Below are 25647 nucleotides of genomic sequence, written 5' to 3'. Positions count from 1 at the left end.
AGCTAGAGAAAGAACTGGCACAGTGTACTTCCTCCCTGGAGCAAGGGGAAGCAGGGATCAAACTGTGACTGTTTGAATTTAAATGGGTACAAAATGATTCTCTCAGCTCTACTTAAAAAACAAAACAAAAAACACCACAGAGACGGTCTTAACCCCCCCGAATTCTAGAGAAGATATGACATAAATGGGAGCTACAAACAGTGTGCCCACTAAAACCCCTTTGCACCATGCTGGCAGTATAAAAGGGCTAAAGCCCACCACTTCCTGCAAAGCAAGGGGAGGGAGAGAGAGAGAGAGGCTTTATGCCAGTCTGGCTCCCCAGCTACGCTGGATCCAGGGGCACATCTGGAGCACAGTGTGCTTTCGCTAGTCACTGCTCAATTGTAGGGGGCTGGGAGAAACCGAGCATAAAGCCCTAAAGCTGTTCTAACTTACGCCAGGTACCAGGCAGGCCCCTGGCTGTCCCAGAATGTGGGCAGCACAAGTGTGAGTTAAAGCCCTCCTCCCCCACTCACATCTGCATCAAGCTCCAGAACAAAGGAGTTAAGAATCAGGCCGATAAGTGGGGTAGCTGGGGGATGGCTGGACGAGGTTTTATGCAGCAACGTTTTCGCTCAGAGGGTCCTTGGCTTTGGAATTCTCTTCCCTCTCCTTGAGCTACCAGAGTCCAAATGTGATGACATGCAGGAGGTGCTGCAACACCCACTTGCTTTCCCCGGTGAGGAGGGGATAGATTGATTGAGCGGGGGTTTTCTGGGATGGGAATTGAGAAACCTTGAAGAAAGTCTTTTCTCTGTAATTATAAAAAGCTGTGAAAGAGGTCTGGGGACACGGCAACCATGACCCATTGAATTTCTGTTTTGTACAGCATCCAGCAGCAGTGGATAGGCACTTTATTAATATAAATAGACAAACAGAATCTGTTGTTTCTTTTCTAGAATGTTGTGAGTTAAGAACAGTCTCAGACAGAACCTTGAATTTCTTGGCCTGGTTCATGTCCTTCAACATTATTTAATCCCTGCTTTTGGGACTTGCTGTGTATAATAACAATGAAGCAATAATCTTTTATGATAGCTATAAATTCCCTTATGTATTTTCCGAAGTTAATGTAATAATGTTAATAGTTCTTCATAGTCTTTTATTACCAGCTACAAGTCTGATATTTTGAATGGATACTGCTTAATTGTACTAACACAGTTAGTGTTAGAAAGCAATTCTCCCTTTGTATGGAGGCCTCACGGGGGTACTGGGTTCTTAGCTAGAATCTTTGTTTTTATTCTATGGAAGTTAGCCCTGTAAGAAGGGCAGCCTGTTCTCAATAGGGTTTACCTGTTTGTTCATTAATTGTAGTCAGACTTATCAAGTTAGCTGCATTAGTCATTGCAGGTGCTTTTCATCCTGATTTTAAAAACACATGCAACAATTCAAGCAGATCAGTATCCAAAAATAAATATCCTGATCAAACACAATTAGAACTGTCCATTTCTCATTATTAGAAATTAACAAATGTCTGTCTCCAATAGCCAATGTAAATTTATTGCTAGACTAAAAAAAGTACAAAAACATTAATGGAAAAATATTTTGAAAATGTCTTCAGAAGCCTCTCTTACTGTCTGTTTCTGAAAGTGAACTGTGGGTTAGAATTCAAATTAATTTGTATTTAAGCACAGGCTTTGTTGGGGCATGCCATGAATGGTTAATTGACCAGGTTACATACCTTCCTCTGACTCTAACAGCCTATGCCTATGTTGATATAATACCTAATTAGACTTCTCAGGTCAATGGATGAAAGAGGAGACAATGGTTAGATTTCCTGAAGACCCTGAATATAATTGATACCACGTAGACATTAGTTTTTATTCTGATCCAAGAAGAGACTAGACTCTGGACTGAATTGTTCAAATAAACCCAGTGCGTGATTTAGGCATTTAGCTCTAAGCTCAAATATAATCCTTTTTAGTTTATTTTTTAATTTTTAACCCTCTCTCTCTCCCCCCAAAAGGGGGTGGGGTCTCCATGAACAAGAAAATTAGCTGATATATGACTCCTTGTCTTGGAACAAACTACTGTACCATTACCAAACACTCCTAGAACTTGAATCTCATAGCTACAAGCAAAAGTTCTATCACACTACTTAAATGTCAGTCAACAAATGGCAATTTTAAATGTATGGAATGCAATCCTTTCATTCAACTGCTCTTTTCTCTTGTAAAGACAAAGCGCCTGATTTTTTTTTTTCAGAAGCACTGAGCAGCAACAACTCAAACTGAGGTAGACGCAGGTACTCAGGACCTCTGAACAACAGGTCTAAAATAACTTTCACACCAAGAAAGTGAATGAAGACAGATTTGTTTGATTTTCTTTTTCAGTCATTTAATCTTCAAACAGAATTTTGGCTGTAATATAGCATGTCATATTTAGTTTATCTAGATCCACTTTATTAATTGCTTCACAAGGCACGTTACAATAGCTTTTTAAGCAAAATTAATATTTTATAGTGGGGCACTATTTAACACACATGTCACTCTCCTGATCTGGGTCGAGAATCTATGGCACCTACATAAATGTAAAGATGATGAAGTGCAGCAACCAGTAAAGTTCATACGAGTGAATGTGGGAGAGAGCTCCTGGCGGCCCCATACTTAGGATGGACTGCTTCAGTTCAGGCTCTTCACTCTTTTCTCTACACATGATACACAAACAGGTGGTACATGTAACACTGCATGTAAGTACTTGCATGCAAGTTCCACCTGCCTTACCAACCATTCCAGGCTTCCTTTCCAAAATCAGACCTGAATTCTATTTATATCACTGGGTTTTGTAGTTCTGGCTTCCCCGCATCAAAATCCCAGGAAGAAAAGAAAAGAAACTTGGTTTCTTGGCACGTATGCAAAGCTTTATGACATCTATCAGTACTGCCAGTGTGACTTCCAAAAATCTGAGTTGGGCTTGAACCAGAAAAAGAAGACTCCAAGGGCAGTACAGTAATGTGGATTGATTACAGTATTGTAGAAGTGAGACATAAATGCAGAAGATCTGCTTTTCTTCCATTAAAACAACATTGCTCCTGTATGGGAGAACTATTTTTTGCTAAATGTGACAAAGGAAGAAGACTGGAAATCTAGCCATTTATTGACAAAGCACTATTGGCATAAGGCCTGATTCTGTTTGATGCTGAGTTAGGAAAAGGGCTTCAAGTTGGATTCTCTTCCCCACTTTTATTCAGATGGACTATTTAATATCAAAGGCTATACAGCTGTGGAAAACTATGGAAAAAGTAGATGAACATTTATAACTTGCAAAAAAAAATACTCCATAAATCTGGATCACTCATTCTTGAGTCCCATCCATGCTTCCCCAGTTCTGAAATCATTTTGCTGGATGGCATGGTAGGCCGTAGCCATGGAATACGAACATATAGGAAATGTGGCTTCTTCCCCTGTGTCCCTCTCCCCCTTTCCCAGCAATGGTGGATGCTTTGTCTGGGCCTGCAAGAGAAACACATCCCTGTCTCAGTCTCTGCATACTCAGGGATGGATTTATTATAAGTCTGCTCTCCCTGACCCATAGTGCCATTATGTTCCCAGGAACAGCTGCATCCGACTTCTGCATCCTCCCATGGATTAACCAGGTTTCTGGACCTAGCTATGGGTGTCATGCCTGTCACCTCTTTGGGGCTGTGAAGGAATTTTTTCATTTACTGCCAGATTGGTCTGAGCAGAATGATTTGTTTCAACTTCCCCTTAGTGACCCTGTGTGGTACGTTAGGTTAGGCATATTTAAGTTGTTGCAGCTTGCCAAAGGTCTACCATGGGTACTCTTTTATTAGGGGGGCCACTTCCCTGTTCAATAGGAACTGGGCCTGGGCAGCCCCAGAAAAGAAGGTGGGGGACACTGTCTGCTTATGCTTACAGCAGTCCTTTCTTTCCCCATGTCTCAATGCTTGTAGGAGGGAAGGGTGGAGGGGTATTAGCAACAGCAGTGCTGGGATCTGGTTGATAGTTTGGGGAATGGGGCTGTGGGGTACAGATTATTAAGGTCTGGTTAACCCGCACTGAAGGAGTATGGCTTCCCAGTATTGCTAAACTGCAGCCTAATTACACCTAATGTTTGTCTTTGACCTGCACACAGCCAGAGGAAACACTTTTAGCAAATGGCTTGCTAGCTCCATCTGCTGGTACAGGGTGGTGTGAAAGACCTAGGGAAGTGTGGCTGGACTCACAGGGCAATGGTTTCAGAGAAGCCCACACCTTCTTAAAAAGTACTCAATAAGATCGTTGTCAAGGCTGTGAGACACCAAAGAGGAACATCCATTTCTGAAATGAATACAATGTAAGGACTAATGAAAGTCTTGTTCAGGGACACATTAATTATGAATCCACAAGTCTCTCTAGTCACACTTTCCACCATCCAAAATGAATAATTTAAATCTAAAGGAACACCTTCCAGTTCGGTATGATATTGGTTTTCACTTTGGCTTATCCTGATGAACAGAAAACCAAGATTCTGAAAGTAGCTAATTTGAAACTGGTAAATGTAAGATTGAAGAATGAGAATGGAAGACACCAGTAAGATTAAAAGGGAAAGTCTATACAATGGAGGCTGGCCAGTTTAAGTGTGTGATGCTGAATGTTGGGTAACAAAGAAGGAACTTGAGCAAATGATCTGTTCCAAAGAAATGCGAATGTTGAGATGGATGAGTGGTATAAGCAAGGAAGACCAAATGAAGAATGTGTGTTAGAGATGCTCAAAGTAATGAAAAAATGAGGGAGTGCAGGCTCAGGTGGTTTGATCATTTTAAGCACAGTCCTGACAAATATGTGGGTAAGAGAGTCCAACAGATCGAGATCAAAGGAAAAAGACCGTGAGGCGATTAATTTTTTAAATTGTGAATAATTTTTTTGAGTTAATCTCATGAATTAACTGTGATTAATAGACAGCTCTACATTGAATAGAGCACTTCAGAGGGAGAGGTCTTGTAGAGCAGATTCAATTTTATGGGATTAGTACAAGGAAGAAATGAAATGCCAGACTGAAGAATATGACTAGAAACTAGAATAGTTTCCAGTTTCTGGAAGCCAAAGAATAGTTTCAACAATACTGTGCTAAAGACAGTAACCTCGATATGTAACATTGCCAAGGCAAATGTGCTACTCTGACCATTTCAGATAAGAAACCAATGGCTTCTGGCTAGAAGAATTGTGGCTGACAGACTGGGAAAACTAGTTCTTATGACTGAATTGCTACCCACATCACAAAAAACTCTAGCTTCCATTCCCAAAGTGGCTGAATGTTAATGGCAACTTTCAATCATTATTTTTCCAATTAAATTTATTTTTCTTCGAGAAACCACCAAAAATCTCAAATGATAATTGGTTATTCAATTAACATTAAAAAACATCCCTATTTCCTAGTAAAGTGAAGGAGAGAGAAGGTTCCTCTTTCAGGTCAGTGGTTAAATTAGGACAAAGTCCAGCAAGGCGTTGAGCATTCTGGCCCTGATCTATCTAAGCGCTCAAGCACATGCTTAACTATTAACGTGGTTGAAGTAGAGCAGGATGTGCTTTGCTGGATCAGGGCCTGAGTGCTCAGCATTTTGCAGGAAAGAACCCTTAATCCTGGCTCTCTACTAAATACATATGAGATGTGTTCTGGGGAAGTGTGCGGGGGGGAGGGAATCATGTCCCTCCACATTAAATGGGGCCTCAGCTGCCTTCACAATACAGATACTCCAAGCCCTGAGACACCTCCACTGCTCCAGGGGTCTGCACAGGAAGAGAGATCAAGAAGTGGGCAAGCTGGGTGGGAAGAGCAGGTGAGATTAGCAAAGATTTTTCTCCCCAATTATCCCCTTCTGCAGCTTTTGCCATTGGAGAGGGTCATCTGGCCCTTTCTCAATACAAGTGGGAGGAAGCATCTAAAGAACTTCTTTATAGTATCCTCTGTTCTGTAATAGTAAAAATACCAAAGATACTGGGTTCTAATGTGCTCTTTAATGGAACAGTAAAGCTGCCAAATACTTGGGGAGTGTCTAAAGAAGAGCAAAGTTTAATACAGAGAATAGCTTCAAAACCTACCAGTTCCAACTGTGGAAAAAGTATTTGAATGTCACAGACTGACAAATGATTAATTACACACTAAACTTTTTCATAGATTCTAAGGCCAGAAGGCAGCATTGTGATCATCTAGTCTGACCTCCTGTATAACAAGAGGCCATAAAACTTCCCTGAAATGATTCTTGTTTGAACTAGAGCATATCTTTTAACCAAAACATCCAACCTTGATTTAAAAATTGCCAGAAATGGAGAATCCAGCATATACCCTATTTTAATACTGGCACAACATTACCTTTCTTCCAGTCTTCTGGAACTTCCCCAGTGTTCCAAGAGTTATTGAAAATCAGCATTAACTGTTTAACGAGTTCCTCAGACAGGTCTTTTAAAATGCTTGGATCCATGTTATCCAGACTTCCTGATTTTAAAATGTCTAACTGTAGTAGCTGATGTTACTACTGTAATGGAAAGTATTTCATCATCATATGATAGCTCAACATATCTGTTTTTTTCCCAAATATAGAACAGAAATATATATTGAACTCTGCCTTTTCTGCATTACTATTGACAATTCTACCGTTTTCATGTAGTATTGAACAAATACCTTTGTTAGGATTCTTTTTGTTCCCAATATACTTAAAAGCTCTCCTTCTGATTATCCTTCACCCTGTTGGCCATATATTTCACCATGTATCCTTTTTCTTCCCCTATCAATTTTCTACAGTTCCTATCTTCTGATTTATATTAATTACTATCAACTTCTCCTTCCTTTCATTTATTATAATTATTATTATAGCTGCCTTTTGCTTTTCGAAGGACAGGCTGGCTCCATTGAAGTCAATGGGAATTTTGCCATTGGTATTAATAGAGCAAGTGCTTCACTACATGTGTTGTTTTTTTTTTAATGGAGCTGCTGTTCTATAGTCTGTAATTTGTTTTATCTAATTGTATTTGTAGTGTTCTTTATTATTTATTAATCATTTGTACTGTGGTAGTTCCCAGAAGCTGTAGATCAAGGCCCCACTGTGCTATCTACTGCACGCAAATGATATACGAAAAACAGTCTTTGCCCCAAAGAACTTGCAATCTTGGCATTTGAGAGACTATTAATGGTTACAATGTAGAGCTTTCTAATTCTGAGGATAGTTAAGCACTGGAATAGGCTTCCAAGTGAGGTTGTGGCATCCCAGTCATTGGAGGCTTTTAAGAATAGGTTAGACAAACTCCTGCTGGGCAGTGTTGCCAATTTAGCAACTTTGTCACTAGATTTAGTGACTTTTTGGTTTCCCTAACAAGAAAATAAGTATCAAAGTGACCAGTGACAAATCTAGCGACTTTCACTGCTGATTACAGTGACATTCAGAGAAAGAAGTCACCAATATCTATAATCACAAAATCATTCACAAGCTGCTCAATAGTGTTAATAAAATCCATTCCATGCTCTTCTTACTACATTCTGTTGCACACCAAGTCAATGTCATTATGTCTCAATTGAGCATGTCCTCAGAAGGAATCGCATTCCAGGGCTTCTTGGGCTGAGATCACTATAATTTGCAGGCGAGGAAAAGAAGTTTGTAGAGGCTAATTAAATACTTTGCTAAAGCCAGGCGCACTTTGGAGACAGCAGTACATTAGCCAGGGCTTGTTTTTACCCAAATGTGTTCTTTCTCGCTGCTCTGTAGTAAGTAGCACACCCGGTGATTCAGGGAAAGATGGCTAATGAAGTGGGCTGGGCGGGGAAGGCAGGTTAGCCAGCGAGGAGAGCCACAGGGATGGAAGGTGGGGTGGGATGAGATAGGACCATGAGTCCCAATGGGGCGGGGGTGGGGGGACACCGTGCCTCCGGGAATGAAGCCCTTTCTACAGGATCAAAGGTGGAGCTTGCTTGATTTCAGTTCCCCTTTGCTTCCCCTGACTTGGCCACGAGTTACCTGCCCAGCTGTTTTCAGAACTGACACCCTGGAAGGAGGGGGAAGGGGTCCAGCTAGTGGATTTTTGTTTTTAAATCTACTTTCTTGGCTCACTCCAGCGCCGAGCTCAGGTCAGGTGAATGCCCTCATCTCCCTGCCTCTGGGCTCTCCCTTTCACTAACCTACCAGCTCAAATCCAGGCTGGCAAGAAAGGGAGGCTCAGCTGGAATTAACCAACAGCAGCCAATCTGGGCTGCAGTGTACAGAGCGCCCTTCTCAGTCAGCAGAGGGCTGCAGTTTCCTTCCCAGTGAGCAGAGGGCACCCTCCTGATGATGACAGTGTACTGTTATAGTTGCTTCTGGTGTGCAACAGAATTACAAGACGAGCATGGAATGGATATTATTAACACTATTGAGCTGCTTGTGAATGATTTTGTGACTATACTTGCCTGCGTGTGTGTGTATATATATAATTCTCTGTGAAATTTTGTTCGGTGACATTTTGACTCCTTTTGAGTGTTTAAACAGCTACATCTAGCGACTTTTCAGGGTTCGTCTGGTGACTTCCTGCTATGTGGAGTTGGCAACACTGCTGCCAGGGATGGTCTAGGTCAGGGGTTGGCAACCTTTCAGAAGTGGTGTGCTGAGTCTTTATTTATTCACTCTAATTGAAGGTTTCGCGTGCCAGTCATACATTTTAACCTTTTTAGAAGGTCTCTTTCTATAAGTCTATAGTATATAACTAAACTATTGTTGTATGTAAAGTAAATACAGTTTTTAAAATATTTAAGAAGCTTCATTTAAAATTAAATTAAAATGAAGAGCCCCCAGGACCGGTGGCCGGGACCCAGGCAGTTTGAGTGCCACTGAAAATCAGCTCGCGTGCCGCCTTTGGCACATGTGCCTTAGGTTGCCTACCCCTGGTCTAGGTATACTTGGTCCTGCTTCAAAGCAGGGGACTGGATGAGATAATCTCCTGAGCTCTCTTCCAGACATACATTTCTGATTTTGACTCCTCAGGAGTCCTCACAACCAGTTGCTCCATTTAGTTTTTGAAAAAATTGAACTTCAAGGGTTCCATTTTTCCAAAACACAAAATTTCAGATTTTTTTTTCCAGAAAATTTGGAAATATCAAATTATTGTTCTCAATCAGACCACCACCTTTTTCAAAACATCAGAATTTCCCATGAACTGGAAATTTTGAGTTTTTTAACTAACTATAGTTATATCCAACAAATTGTGGTGGGGAGGAAGGACAAGGTAATGTGCAATAACAATATTTAATAGAATTGGTTTTTTTTAATTTGGTGGAAACTTTTTCATGAAAAAAATTCAAACATATCGATACTGTTTGTGGGATTTTTTTATCAGCTGGTTGAAAATATTCAAAAACATGAAGTGTTGGTGAAAATATTTTCACCAAACAGTTTCACCAACTTTTGCCCAGCACTAATGTGCCGCACAGTGGGTAGAAGTGGCAGATCTCCAACCACCTCAGATTCTCACCTGTAAAATGGAGGTGATCATTCCACAGGGACAACTGAGTAGTTAGTGTTTATTGATCGGTATATAAAAAGTAAAATTCACCAGACTACAGAAGCCTCCAATACCTGGAGCCTTAGCAGTTCCAAAACAGTAATGCCTGTTTTAACCTCTTGCAGTAACAGATTTGCCAAATGTACCTCCCTTTATCATCAGTCATAAATGTGGACTATACAATCTAAGCAACCCACTCCAAAATGTTAATATATTGTTACTCCTGAGCATTACTTTCTTTTTAACATTAGAATCAGCATAGTTTAATATTAATGTTGTCTTTGCTATTCACATAACACTACATTTTTAGAAGCAAAGAGTTTTATTTTAACATTGGTCTGCTACAAATCAATGTACTTTCCCCACAACTTTTTCCCCTTCTTTCCTTATTGCCACTATCAACCTCCCATATCTTGTCTACCAAGCGCTCTTCTTTTGCCCCACTTTTTGTCAAAGCCTTCCAGCACTAGTATCAGATCAACACTAGTCTACCCTTACCGTCCACACCTTTCCTGTCTTTTTGCATTTGTATAACACTTAGGTCTTTTCACCCATAGGTATCAAAACTCTTTACAAAGGATGTCAGTTGTATTATCCCCATTTTACAAATGGGGAAACTGAGGCACAATGACGTGATTTGCCCATGGTCATATAACAGACCAGGGGCAGAGCTAGTACTAGAATCCAGGTCTCCTGAGTCCACTTCCAATGCTCTCTCCAGTAGATAACATTGCCTCATTTTTTCTCAGCAGTCTCGTATAACTGAACTAGAGTCTGATCTTACACAAATTAAGTCAATAGGAGTTTTGTGAGTGCCAGCAAGATTAGGCAAAACTCCTGTTAACTTCAGTGGAGGCAGAATCAAATCTTTAGCCTGTAAGTGCATCGGGGTTTTTGAGTTTGATTCTACACTGATGCATATATTAGTTTTACACTGGTGTAACTCCATTGACCTCAGTGGATTTGCTGCTGATTTACACTTATGTTAAAATGGAGTCAAGCCAAAAGTGTGGTGCACACGTATAGAACAGCAGAAATAACAGCGTATATAGCAGTGAAAAACCTTTTTTAAAAAAAACTGCTTTGTGTGAATTAATTAATATTAATAGAAGATCAGCATTATGCTTAGGAAAAATTATGGAAACATTGTGTTTTGTGTGAGTATGTTAATATTTAGGGGAAACAGTTGAGGCCAACAAGCCGAAAATGTAACTTTAAATATCCCATATTTCTTTTCTGTACTGATCATGATAGCAGAATAATAGATAAGATCCATTGGGTCCCCAGAATGAAAGCAGCAGAAAGATTAGAAGTATGTCTCCAATGCAGAACATCCCTACGGTAAAATTAAAAAAACAAAGGCCAGGACTGTGTGTGCACATACATAAAGGTTGTGTAGTCCTTTTTGCTCCATGCTTTTGGAGCATGCATGGAAGAATCTGACTGCCTGAATCCCCGAGAGGGCAGGATTCTTGTATTTTTCAGCACCCTGCCACTCACAAGAATGCCTCAAAAGTGTAGAACAGAAGACAGCAGAGCTATGCTTTGTGAATTGATTAATATTTTAAAAGTCTAGGTAGTGATTAGAAGGAAAGGAATGGGCCATCAGTTACATGTCATTTTTGATTTAGTATGAGCTGACTAATGGCACTATATAGGCCAGATCCAACCCGAGTGAAGTCAGTGAAAAGTTAACTTCAGTGGGATCTGGATCAGGACGTATATCATCACCTCCTCACCGGCCAAGTAGGTATTAAGTATTCTGAAACAGCCTAATTCTCATTCTGCTAAAACTGTTGGCTAACGTAGCTCATAGAATAATTGGGAATCAACACCGGCTGCTTAATATTTCTCCTGGATTAGAGTAGTTTTTTACTGCCTGTTTGTTCTTGTCCTGCAAATTTGACAATGGAGGGAGGGAAGGAGGTTGTTAGCCCTGTGAAAAACAAAATGAAGTGATAATGACCAAGTAAATGTCACTTGAAGGACTGGTGAAAAGTCAGTTTATCATGCTGCAGAGCTTAGGGTAGGTCTACACTTAGAACGCTGCAGCAGCATAGCTGCACCAGTGCAGCTGAGCCACTGTAGCTCTTCAGTGAAGATGCTCCTACGCCAAAGGGAGAGCTTCTCCTGGCTGCATAGTTAATCCCCCACCATGAGAGGCCGTAGCTCTGTGTTCAGGAGAAGCCCTCCCGTCGACATAGTGCAGTCTACACCGGTGGTTAGGTCAGTATAACTGCATCCCTTAGGCATGTGGATTTTTCAGATCCCTAAGCAACGTGGTCACACCTACATACGTTTATAGTATAGATCTGGCCTTAGTATGGTATTTCCTTTACTTGGAATGAACTAGGTGGATGAGACATTTATACTATTAAGCAGTACGTGTTGACTTTAAAGGCACAAAATTACAAAAGTTTTATGGGCAGAGTATTATGTAAGGAACTCATAGTTTCTGTATTATACGACCGTTCTCTTCACAATTCTTTCGTTTTCACCACCACCTATCCAATCAATCAGTTACAAAATCCAACCTTTTTAAGTCAAAGAAATTAATACTTTATGACATCAAGTTTTTATCTTAACTCTGACCCCCAGATTAATAGTCTTCTTTCACCAGAAACCTCAGAATGAATACACAACTCAACCCCTTTTTTAAAAAGAAATTTACGTTACATGGCCCAGATCCTTAGCTGATGTAGATGCACGCACTCACTTCGGTGCAGCTGTGCCCACTTCCACAAACTGAGGATCTGGTTCAATATGTTCAAATTAATAACATATGATGTGTGCTTTTAAACATTTGACTTTATGAACTGTGATAGGCAGGTATATTGTTGTCATTTGGCAACCTTATTCACTTCTTGAGAAATCTTTATTTTTTTGTTTTGTCCAGCTAAATGAAGACGTCACTACATTTATTTTAAAGGTGTAAGTGGTGCTGTCCAATCTAATAATGGCTCATGCAGAGTCATGCCTCATTTAAAGCAGATACACATATTAGCCACACATTCACATACTTCAACTCCAAATATCCTCCATGTAATGGGTTGGACCCCCCTTCCGGGGTGCCACCTGATGTAATGGGGTCCCACTGATCCACCCGTTCCACCAGCCTAGGCTTTCTCACCATGTCCTTGCTGTGCCAGGCCCTCTAGCCTTCTCTAGCACACACAGGTAAGGCCACACCCAGCTGCAGACACAGACTGAAATCAGCAATGTGTGGGAGGATTCAGCTCGGCAATTTACCCAGCACTCATATGCACACCTCCTTTGGGGTGTAAACCCAAAATTATATTGTCTTGCACTGTATAGAGAGATCTGTACAGCAGAAGCTCATGAAAATCAATCCCTCCCTCAATGTGGAGGGAGATATACACCGCTTTTTGCCCCCCCCCCCCAATATGAATTGCACAAACTAGTTTATAGAAAACAAAGACAAGTTTATTAACTACAAAGGACAGATTTTAAGTGATTGTAAGGGATAGCAAACAGACCAAAGCAGATTACTGAGCAAATAAAACAAAACATGCAAACTAGGTGTAATACATTAAAGAAATTGGCTACAAATAATAATTTCTCACCCTAAATATTTTTTTATGCAGGTTTCAGAGTTTCTTGAAGGTAAACTGCACTGCTTGCCGCTTAAATCTCCAGGTATACCCTTCACAGGCTGACCTTTCTCAGCCTGGGTCCCAGTCCTTCTCGCTAGATCAGTTTTAGGTGTTTACAGCAGTCATCATGGGCGGGGATTCAATGAAGAACCAGATTAACTCATTCTCCAGCCTTAAATAGAATTTGCATATGGAGGGAATCTTTTGTTTCCCAGTCTGACCCCTTCTTAGGGCTTGTCTACACTAGCACTTTACAGCGCTGCAACTTCCTCGCTCAGGGGTGTGAAAAAACACACCCCTGAGCGCTGCAAGTTTCAGCACTGTAAAGTGCTGCGGCAGCGCTTTAACGTTGCCAGTGAAGACATGCCCTTAATGGAAAGTCCAAGATGGGGCTGGTATCAGGTGACACGATCACCTGACCCTGTAGCAAGGTCACATAACACCAGTGATACAATGACCACAGTTTGGGAACCCCTGCAGAGGATACAAAATCTGCACATGCTTCCTTATGATCCGTTATGATACCACAAATCTGAGTCCTATTTAAAACACACACACACACACACACACACACACACACACAGAAAATGTTATAGTCAGGAGTATAACAGCAACCCGGGAAGCTTCTCAGGAAGGTGGGAGACTAGTATCTTCAAAGTCTTATTGTTCTTCCTAATGGCCCATTCAGGCTGATTGCCTACTGTCTGGTGGGTATTTCCGAGATGCAAACACTTTTGCAAATGATACGGAGTTTATATTCCTAACTTCAGATACAACAATGATACATGCATACAAATTGGATAATCACATTCAGTAAATCATAACTTTCTAATAATATTTCATGTGAAATATATCTGTCATGCCATATTCATATCATAATATTTTTATGAAGAATATGGGGTGCAGCATCACACTCCACAAAATAAAACTTGTACCACTTTAAGTAGGTATAGCAGTATAACCTTCCCAGTCTGGATTAAGTTATATCAGTATAAGGCACCTTTATACCAGTATATTTTTTCCTGTATAGGAAGGGGAATTAATGATCTGGAAAGACCTTGACAAGCTCTACATTTTATCCTTTCATTTCCTTTTGAAAACTGCCTATTCAATGACAAGGTTTTCAGCTCTGCTGTTAAAGAATTTTATTGTGCTTTACTAGGTTGCTAGGTTCTCACTTCTTTTCACTGGTAAAAAACTGAACCAGATCCCTGATGTGTTCTGGGCACCCTCAACTCTCATTATTCTTGCTCCCACTGTCAGCAGAACCTGTCAGGATATGTCCGTCCCCTTGTTCTCTTGTAATGTAACTTGGTTCTAAATGACACAGCTAACAAAATGGATTGACTTGCATTGATCTTCAAGTTAATACAAATATACATTGGCCCATTACTGTATCACACTGCCATTGTTTAATATTCTCCTCTTTAGATGACTGCTGCCAGTTGGGGAGTGTTATCAGCCTGACCCACTCTGCTGTCACTAACTCTTCATACAAAAGGCTAGCTGGTGAATGGAAAGTGAGTAACATTTTGTATGACTCTACTGTACATCGGCTAATACAGAAAAGTACAGCACAACTGCATGCTCATTATTTTAGACTTAAAAGGCTGAAGACTAAACCATTTGATCTTTTTAATCAAAGCTAAGGTTTTAGAGGCCCTTTGCCATATCGCTTTCATGATTACCCGTGACACAGCACTGTCACCTTGGGCAACCAGCAAGTCTCTTTAATAGGAATAAAACCTGTAGTAGCCATTAGCAGCAGGGAGGCTTAGTGAAGGGAATTAGGAATTAGCCTTATTCTAATACCAAGAGCAGACATTTGTACCTACTCTTGCAGTGTAGCAGAGCTAAAAAAAACTCTCCAGGAGTTGAGAGATGGGAACAGTTTGATTTTTTTTTTTTTTACACTAAACACTATCTGCATACATGTAGAACTAACATATCCCAAGGCTATGTTGCTTTCCCTATGTCTGACAAGGTAGGTTTTCTTTTTCTTTTTCTTTTTTTAAACGAGGCAAGAGTTTAAAGGTAAATGAACTGGAGGCTGTTGGAATGGGGAATATGTGACATTATCTGTCCAAAAAACCCAAAAAAACTTGTGACTATGGGGCTTTGGCAAACTGGCATGCTGTAAGGGTTCACCTTGCCCGTTGCTCTGCCAGTTTGAGGAAAGCGGTATCTCTCACTATCCCTTCCCTGGTTGTTTATGTGCAAAGTGTGCAGTGTTGATCACAACCCTCTCGGTGTTAGATTTCTGGCATGTTGTCACCATTCTGAATGTTGAAATTTAGGTTTAACTTGTTCAAGAAGGACTTTAGCTGTTCTTTGAATGCATAACTTCAAATTGATATTTGGAGTACATTTTCCCTAAATCAAGAGAGACAGATCCAGGTATATCTGTCAATTGAGTATCTTTACTATTAATCATCCATCCAATACTCATGAATTATTAGTCTGTTAGATTATTATTATTAGATTAGTTGGGTGAAGAATGTTTTAGGAGATGCATCGGCTCAAACAAATTACTTTTGCTATGTATCTGACCCTTCAAAGTTCAGGTTCCTTTAGTATCTTCCATGCTTTCTACACCTGATTGTTTCACCAGGCACTTTCATTTCCCACAGAGTGATGCTGTATTAAATTTTGGTTTTAATTAAAATGCACTGAATGTTGTCAGTAGGATTTTTAAAAATATTAATGATAAAGATGGTTTTCCTTTTGAAAGTTCTGTCTGCAGTTCTGTTACTGGAGGTGGAGGTTCTAAAATTAATCATATCTGCAACATTTAAAACCAAAGGGAGGCTTTTATAGCATGAAATAAAGCCATTTCTCCATGAATTACAGAATAGAAGATGCAAATAAAGAACTCTGCAGTTTTGTGTCCACATTGGGACTGATCTTGCTTTTAATGTAGCCCCAGAACTGCAGTGAGAATGCAGAGGTGTAGAGAAAAATCTGAGACCGTTACAGTGGTATTGTGCACACAACAGACTAATACTGCTCAGATCAGATGAAGACTTGAGTCAATATTTCTTCCACATTTCTGCCTAATTTACAGGGAGATGTATCATACCATAGATTTTTTTAAAAAGCAGAATTCCCCTTTGACACCAGTGGTGAAATATGGCCCATAGTATTTATCTGACAGCGGTTTTCAACCTTTATTGGTTTATGTACCACTTCTTACAAATTTGTTCCGAAGTGAATGGATGGAACAGCAAGGTCACGTAACACCAGTGATACAATGACCACAGTTTGGGAACCCCTGCAGAGGATACAAAATCTGCACATGCTTCCTTATGATCCGTTGTGATACCACAAATCTGAGTCCTATTTAAAACACACACACGCACACAGAGAAAATGTTGTAGTGAGGAGTATAACTGTCTGCAAGCTATCTATCGGCATGTACCTGCCAATGTAGTAAAACAAACACACACTTTGTTGATGTACTTGAAAAGACACTTTTACCTGGGGATGTCCACACTGCAGCTAGGAGCAGTGGTTCCCAGAACAGGTAGACAGATTTGCACAAGCTCAGCTCAAGCTAGTATGCTAAAAATAGCACCGTGGATATTGCAGTACTAGCAATGGCTCAGGCTAGCTGCCCAATCTCAGACCAGTGTCCTTAGCTTGGACCCAGGGCATTGAGAGGGCTTGGACTTGGCAGCTAGCCTGAGCTGAGCTGAGGCTGCTTATCGAAGAAAGAAGAGGAGAGAATTAAAATGGGAGAGAAAAGAATATATTGAAATTAGGACAAAGAAAGAAATAGGTGGCTGATGGAGACAGATGGAGTGAATGAGTGGTTGTAGGAGAGAGAAAGAAATGGATGAAAGGAATAAGCAAGAGAAGACTCATAACTTTTAAATGAGTGGATTTTTCTAATTTGTGCCCCTGTATTTGTAGTACTTCCTTGGAGTCCTTCTCGATCTCTTTGAGTCTGAAGCAAAGGAATGGAGTTCTGAGCACTTACCTTACATTAATTCTGCTGGCTACTCTGGATTCTGGAGTCAAATAATTGGAGCAAAAGACAGAAAATCTCAAATTTGCCAGAATGCAGACATGCCCTTCAAGGGTGTAGCTTCATAGTGCTAGCAGGCCCCAACCCTCCGTTCTTACATAGATATTTACCCTTGGAAAATCTCTGTTCAGGCCCCAGCAGTAGCAGCTGGGCTCCACTTCTCCCATAGCAGAGGAGTTGGTGGCAGTACAAAGATTAGATAGGGAAGCAAAGAATCATCTCTATGATCCCCCCGTAAATCCAGTCTTACGCTTAGTGGTTTGATACTGGGGAGTGTGGTGACATTGTTTCACGGGTTTCAGAGTGGTAGCCGTGTTAGTCTGTCTCAGCAAAAACAACGAGGAGTCCTTGTGGCACCTAAGAGACTAACAAATTTATTTGGGCATAAGTTGATGAAGTGGGTTCTAGCCCACGGAAGCTTATGCCCAAATAAATTTGTTAGTCTCTAAGGTGCCACAAGGATTCCTTGTTGTTATTGTTTCACAGGTCTCTCAAAATCTATTGGAAAAGACTATAGCAGCAATCCTAATAAAACTCCACTTTGCAAACTAAAGAACATATTTTTAAGGACAAGTATCTTGAATGTCATTTCACCTTGACTTCACTTGTCAAGGGAGACAAAAGTGTTCACATTTCTTTTGGACTGAAAAATCTATAATTGTTTTTATTCCAGATCAAATAGTATCAACAGATCTGAAATTTTCTCTTTTCTGCGTGTGGTCACTGACTATGTGAACAGTGAACTCAGGTTGAATTATGGGCCAGATGCACAGTATGTTCTGGCTGTTCTGCACTGTTCGAATGATACAAAGCAGTTATACACCTGGCGTAACAAGCCAGTCAAGCTGAGTCTACCGAACAGCACAAAGCAGCCAGAAGGTGCCAGTGAATCTAGCTCATAACATCTATCTCCCTATTAAAGCAAGATTACTTCCAAAAAAGCTAGTAAGAAAATAGAAAAGCCTAATGCTGTCAAACTGTCAGTCCCATGTATTTAATTCTGTGCAGTGCTGACTGGCTGCATCTTCATACAGGCACGTGAAAAATATACGTGACTATAAACACTGCATCCAGCTCTTTCTCTCCCGTCTGCTTCTTAAGTTCTCTATGGCTGTAGTTATCTACTTCCTCTGCAGCTTCTAAAGACGAAGCTCCTCAAAGCTGTTTCCTGCTTCTTATGGTTATTTTTGCTATAAAAATATTTCTCTATATCTGAGGCACACTTTTCTGAGAGCAACAGCAGTTTGAAAGACTGACATCCTTCCCCCTACCCTGTTCCCCTGACTTAAACACAGTCACCTGTGTGAGAAAAGGTTCCATCTCTCTGGGACATGTGGAGGAAATGTCTAAGGCAGAGGTTCCCAAAGTGGGCGATACCGCCCCCTGGAGGGCGCTGGAACAATCCAGGGGGACAGTAGTAGCCTCGGGTGCAATTGGGGGGCGTTGAATAAAAATAAAGGGGCGGTGGAAGCATAAAGAAAGAAGAGAATATAAGAAAATTTTGAAAAACCTTTCGTACATGTTTCATCTGTTGTGTAACATAGAGTTAAAGTTGTAGTGATTACTTTATTTTCCAGATAAATTCACAAATTATAACCGATCAGGTGTCAAGTCCGCCAACAGCTCTTAACAAGCAAGTGTTGGCAGGCGAGCGTGTCGCACATTGTCAGGAAGTCCAGCATGCATCGGCAGGAATATGTGCGTGTAATGACTTGTTTACAATACGATACTATAAATAGGCGACATGTATGAAATCTAATTTAGATTGTTTCTGAATTGTGTAAAAAGCAGTTAACAATAGTGCAATAAGTATTTAAAATTTTTTATTCATATTCACTACCTTCGATCTTTACGGATTACAGATCACATACAAAGCAAATTGTATTGTTGTTGTTTCAATAAAACAGCAATTTACACGTGAGTATTTTTATACATTTTCTTACATACCATACGTTTCTGTGTCTCTAGTGCTTACTAATAATAAAATCGTAGCAGGCTTGTGTCGGTACAGTACTATTTGAAGTGTATAGTCAAAATATAATTTCAAGCTTCAAGGTGTCTTATTTACAACAACATCTTTCTTTACTATATTGTAGGATGTAGGTAGAAATATAGATACATAAAAGAACGCAAATTTGTCACTGCATCTTTCTGTTTGTTCACTTAAAGAAGGTAGATTTCCAGAGGGGCGCTGAGTAATTTTTTTTCTGAAAAGGGGGCGGTAGGCCAAATAAGTTTGGGAACCTCTGGTCTAAGGGCTTGTCCACACATGGAATTATTCCTGCTCAACTCCATATACAGATGCTCTTATGCTAGAACCGGAGTAGGCAACCTATGGCACATGTGCCGAAGGCGGCACTCAAACTGATTTTCAGTGGCACTCACACTGCCTGGGTCCTGGCCACCAGTCCATTTTAATTTAATTTTAAATGAAGCTTCTTAAAAATTTTTAAAACCTTATTTACTTTCATACAACAATAGTTTAGTTATATATTATAGACTTATAGAAAGAGACCTTCTAAAAACGTTAAAATGTATTACTGGCACGCAAAATCTTAAATTAGAGTGAATAAATGAAGACTTGGCACACTACTTCTGAAAGGTTGCTGACCCCTGTGCTAGAATAAGAGCATCTCCCATGGGGTTAAATTAAACAGGAACAGGGCACACTTATTCTGGAATAAGAGTGTCCACACACTACTCCTAGGGGAATTCTGCACCACTGCGCATGCACAGAATTTATGTCCCCCCGCAGATTTCTTTGTTTCCCCGCAGAAAAATGACTTTCTGACAGGGAAGCCACAAGAGTGGTCATGTGACCCTCCCCAGCAGTATGTTTCAGGTGCCCAGGGCAGCCAGCAGAGAGGTAAATCACTGTGGAGCAGGGGGCGGGACTAGGGAAGATCTGGCTGGTGGCTCCTATCCTGCACTGGGCTCAGCTGCTAGTCCCAGCTGGTCTGGGGAGGACAGGACTTCCTCTTTTCCTACACCACATCTGGGACCTGGTTAGCCCCACCCCCAGATTTCTCCCTCAGCTGCAGGAAGCTCTGCAAATTCTCCCTGCTACTTCCTGCACCCATCACTCCTCAGCTGCGGGATCCCTGTACAGGGACCTGCTCCCCCATCCTCCTGACCCCCTCATACCCAGACTCTCCCACCAAGCCTCATCCCCCTGCACTGAGAACCCTCCCAATGAGCCCCAGACCACCCCGACGAGACATCTGGTCCCAGATCCCTACCCCACTGAGCTCCAACCAGCAGCACCTAGATCCCCACCCCACTGAGCCCCACTCCCCCAGCATCTGGACCCCCTATTAAGCCCCCCACATCCAGACCCCCCTGCTGAGCTCTATTCCTCTGCACACCCAGCCCCCCCCCTCCGCAGAACCCCAACCACCTTCACCTGGACCCCCCTGTAGAGTCCCATTACCGTTGCACCCAGAACCCCCCAACAAGCCCCAGTGCATCCAGATCCCCGCACCCAAATCCCCCACTGAGTCGCCTGCATCCAGATTGCCACAAATAGAACCCTCTCAACTCACACATGAATCCCACACACACTAAGCCCCTCCACACTTGGATCCTGCCTTGCTGAGTTTTTCTGCCCATACCTGGTGCACCTGGCACAGAGGGACGGTACCCAGGAGTGTTCCTGGGGGAGGCCCGCTCCTTGTGCTGTGTCAGGGTTGAGTGCAGCCTCACCGCTGAGTCTGTGTCCCAGAGGGGAACTGCACAGTGATCTCCCACCCCTATGCAACCAGTGGCCCGTGCTCCCCAATGCCATGCTGGAGCCTCCAAATTTATTTTACAAATAAAATGTGCAGAATTTTGCAGAATTTAAAAATATTGTGTGCAGAATTTTTATTTTTTTGGTGCAGAATTTTTAATGTTTTGGCGCAGAATGCCCTCAGAAATAACACATGGAGTTAATTGCGGATAACTCCCTGTGTAGATAAGCTTTAAAGCTAAGAAGCTTTGTTCTCAAACTTTTGTTCCAGTTTCAAGCTCATTGCTCAGTTTGCTGAGAGGCTTCAGTAGCATGAAGCCTCCATCACAGCTATTTTAAAATCTTTGGTTTCACCAAGGCCAAGGCTTCACGTTGAAAATTTTCCATAACTTTTTATTCCTCACTTACCCAGGCCTTTGGGTTGGGTACCCTGGAGTTATTGTGAGATGGCCTAGAATAATAAGACTTTCAGGGCATAATCTCCTGTATATCATTAGGTATTTGGTACATGTTTAGTGAAGGAAAAGTCATCCGATTGCCCCCCCTTAAATTCTGAATATTCTACTGCAGTTGTAATATATCTAGAAGTGTTCGTGGTGAATAGTGAGAGCACAGCTCCCAACATTTACATTGCAAGCTAGGTGATGCAATGGGTCCATAAGGCTGCTATTATGTATTTGCATTATAGTAACACCTATGAGCCCAAGTCATAAACCCTATTGTGCTAGATGCTGCACAAACACAGAACAAAAAGACAGTTCCTATCTCCAAGGGAGCGTTCAATCGAAGTAAAGTTAAATTATGTAGAAATGAGGTTACACTGTAAATTAAATCCAGATTCATAATTTTACTCCATTTTGTCACCTTTATAAAATAGTCTTATTTTGTACTTCCTTTAGGCTCCTATACTGTATGAGGAGTACATCTGCTCCTTTTAAGGTCAACAGCAAAACTCCCATTATGATGTATTTGCCAGGAATTTTCTTTCTTTTGTGAAACAGCACAGCAACAGCATTGTACTTCACAGGAAGTCTGATCCTGCAGAGTCTAGGCAAGCAAAACCCACATTGACTTCATTGAGGGTAAAATTCAACCCAGTGCAAAGGGCCAGCACCAAGGTCTATTGCACCTGTCAGTCCTCTCAGATATGCCTTGTGCTGGCTTTCTGAAGTGGGACAAATTTCACTCAGGGAGTTTTACCTACATAAGGCCTGCAGGGTCATGCCCAGTAAGCAGTACTAGATATTTCCCCCAACCATCTGGTAGCAAAAAGCAAAAGTGGAGGAACTGCATTTGTGTGCATTAAAATCTCTTCTGGTGTTCAAGATATTTTCCTCTTCTTATGTTGAGTGAATGAGAGACACTAGCAGGAGAAATCTTAGAAATCATTCATTATGCACAATTTACTTCAAAAGCCATGTTTTCTGTAATCAAATATTTACCAAAGACATTTTTTCCCATTGCATTTGTTTCTTTTAGAGGGGTTTCTTGAGAGGAAAATAGCCCTCTGTTGATAGATTAGAAAGTATTTATTGGGAAGAATTCCCTATCAATATACACCAGCTGGGTACATCCCTTTTTACCGGTGCAGCTTCTATGTATGCCATTACTGAGCCAGTGAGCTAGAAACCTGAAGTTATTCCTCTTTAAAAATGTAAGCCCTGATGCAGAATAGTTTTGAAACTTGCACAAGCAGAAAGAGTCTGATGGTTACATGAAGAGACAGTTACTCCCCTATGCAAAGACCCTGCTAGTCTAGCACTGCTCCCATCCCCCTTTACAGTAGGGGCTCTTCAGACATTTGCAGCATTGGCAGTTATCATTTATATGTACTTCAGAAATAGTTTGGGTTTTAAAAAAAATTGTAATTATGACCAGCTCAATCTCTGAAGGGTAATGGGGGTTTAAAGGCGTAACTGAGGGCATTGTTATTTGCAGGTAAGGGGCTTGCACAAGTGGAGCTGGGGTGATGTGACCTGCTGCATCTTAGTCACTGGTGGAAAAACAGGGGGAAAGAAAATTACTTTCCTTTCCCTCCGTCCATCAAAATTTGCTCTGCATCTTTCTGTCAGGAGGGAAGATTCCTTCATCTTCCCACTAGAGGAAAACCCATTGCACTGCCCAATACTTAGGGTATGTCTATACTTACCTCCGGGTCCGGCGGTAAGCAATCGATCTTCTGGGATCAATCCCGGAAGTGCTCGCCGTCGACGCCGGTACTCCTGCTCTGCGAGAGGCGTATGCGGAGTCGACGGGGGAGCCTGCCTGCCGCGTGTGGACCCGCGGTAAGTTATTCACGTAGCTGAAGTTGCGTATCTTAGTTCGAAGTCGGGGGTTAGTGTGGACCAGCCCTTAGCCTTTGTGCTGAAGTATAGAATTTGGCTCTAAATCAGAGGTGGGCAAACTGCAGCCCGTGTGCCACATCCGGCCCACGGGATCCACCTGCCCGGCCCCTGAGCTCCCGGCCAGGGAGGCTAGCCCCCGGCCCCTCCCCCGCTGTCCCCACTCCTCCACAGCCTCAGCGCGCCGTGCTGCCAGCGCTCTGGCCTGCCACTCCTGCCGGGCAGTGTGGGCGGCAGGGCTGGCTCCAGCCGGGCGGCAGGGCTCCAAGCTCCTGCTGCTCTGAGCAGCATGGTAAGGGAGCGGGGGGCGGGGTTGCATAAGGGGCAGGGAGTCCCAGGGGGCAGTCAGGGGACAGGGAGCAGGGGGCAGTTGGATGGGGCGGAGGTTCTGGGGGAGGGTCAGGGGCCAGAGAACAGGGGAGTTGGATAGGTGTGGGAATCCCTCGGGGGGGAGGGGCTGTCAGGGGGCGGGGGTGTGGATAGGGGTCGGGGCAGTCATGGGACAGGGAGTAGGGGGGTTGGATAGGGGGTGTGGTCCCAGGGGTGCAGTTAGGGGCGGGGGTATGGATAGGGATCAAGGCAGTCATGGGACAGGCAGCAGAGGGAGGTTGGATGGGGTGGAGATTCCGGGGGAGGGTCAGGGGACGGGGAACAGGGGGGTTGGATAGGTGTGGGAATCCCGGGGGTGCAGTTAGGGGCAGGAGTATGGATAGGGGGCGGGGCAGTCAGGACAGGAAGCAGGGGGGGTTGGATAGGGGGTGGTTAGGAGCAGGGGGTGGTTAGGGGTCAGGGCAGTCAGGGGACAGGGAGAAGGGGGGTTAGATAGCGGGTGGGGTCCCGGGGGGTGGTTAGGGGCAGGGGTCCAGGGAGGGGGCGGTCGGGGGCAAGGAGCAGGGGGGTTGGATGGGTCAGGGGTTCTGAAGGGGGCAGTAAGGGGGTGAGAAGTGGGAGGGGGCAGATAGGGTGCGGGAGCCAGGCTGTTTGGGGAGGCACCGCCTTCCCTACCCTGCCCTCCCGACAGTTTTGCAATGCCGATGTGACCCTCGGGCCAAAAAGTTTGCCCACCCCTGCTCTAAATGGAAAGTCAGTGAAAGTCATTGAGGCAGTGTTCTTCACTCATGCCCTTAGGCAAATTTTTGACAGCCCAAATGCTAATTCCTAGACAGCATAAGAGGCGGTGAGCTGTAATATCACTACACTGATTTACTGGGTTTCATGAACATATACTGTACGATTTAAGGATTTATTTAAAGACCAGTTTCTTTCTGACCCCACTTTAATTTCCATTCAGTGGAGCAGGAGTACACCAACACGTCCGCAATGTGGGGAGGGACAGGCCATTTCAACAGAGCAGAGTTTTACGCTCTCAGTTCTTCCACAAGCAAGTGGGTAACTGTAGTCCTAGCTGAAGGGCTGGGGAAAGATTAGTTTACTTCAGTGGACTTACAATAAAGCTAGGACCAATTTATGTCATGGACTAATCCAAATGTGATCCTATTACAGCAAGGTCAGGTGGGATTGTACTAGTTTTTGATTACCTCAGTTTGTTCGTTTAACTTTTTCCATTTTGTGTATTTTTAAACATTTCTTGTCATTACCAGTACCTCTCTGAGACTTCCCAGTTAGCAAAGAGATTGGGAGCCCGAGTCAGTCAAACAAAATGTTTGTAGATAGTAATTGGGAGAGTAGCTATGACTAAAAGGGGGTAATATCTCCCATTGAATATCACTCATTGAAATCCAGTGAGTAGCAAACGGAAGTCATTACAATTTTTCAGCAATTTGGAGATTAATGTGAAATGGATTGGCCAACTTGAGTATATTATTGCCTAAGTGTTCTTAGCACAAATAGTTGGAAAAGCTGTAACTGTTGTAGAAGCTGGTGACTGTGAATTCCCAATCCAGTATCTGGTGAACAAGTATCCATGTCATAAAAATAGCCATCACAACCAGTATTAATCTGTACTATATGAGGAGAGAAAGCAAGGCTTAATTGGCAGGGACACATGTGGTATCCCTTCCAGGATTGAATAACAATGACAAGGCCGTGTGGGAAAGACTACATTTTCACAAGCCATGTTTTACCTGTTCTGTAGCTGAACAGAGGATTTGTGTTTCCACTGACTAATCCGGCACCTTTCACCATTGATCACAAACAGGATCTGATTTCTTATTCATCAGATAAAAGGGATCATGTGTTCCAAACTGTCCATTAGCGAGAATGCATGGCATTGTCTTTCTCAGGGATGAGTATTTAAGTAACCCTTACTGGACATCACCTATGAAATCAGGCAAAAAAAAACCACCTTCATTTTTTCTCTTATTCTTTCATCTGGCTATTGAACATAAATGGCGATAAAAAGTACTATACCTTTTTTGTGGCTTATGTAAAGCAATCAGCAATCATACATTTGGTAAGGAGACGGGCGCAATGGATT

At 42.3% G+C, this 25647-nt stretch overlaps 1 protein-coding gene across 1 annotated transcript in view; it reads left to right on the top strand.

Moving 5' to 3' along the window:
• Positions 1-466: 466 nt before the first annotated feature.
• TRPM1 (transient receptor potential cation channel subfamily M member 1) overlaps positions 467-25647 on the top strand; it is a 200764-nt gene continuing 175583 nt past the window's right edge. The window contains exons 1-2 of the mRNA XM_065558328.1: positions 467-718; positions 14546-14634. Of these exons, the coding sequence (XP_065414400.1) occupies positions 682-718; positions 14546-14634 (126 nt within the window). The 5' untranslated portion in view covers positions 467-681. The remainder of the gene's footprint in view (positions 719-14545; positions 14635-25647) is intronic.

Source organism: Chrysemys picta, chromosome 10 (genome assembly GCF_011386835.1).
Source record: "Chrysemys picta bellii isolate R12L10 chromosome 10, ASM1138683v2, whole genome shotgun sequence".
Lineage (NCBI taxonomy): Eukaryota > Metazoa > Chordata > Testudines > Emydidae > Chrysemys > Chrysemys picta.
The sequence above is the reverse complement of the archived record's forward strand: the minus strand, read 5'-3'. Positions and strand labels throughout refer to the sequence as shown.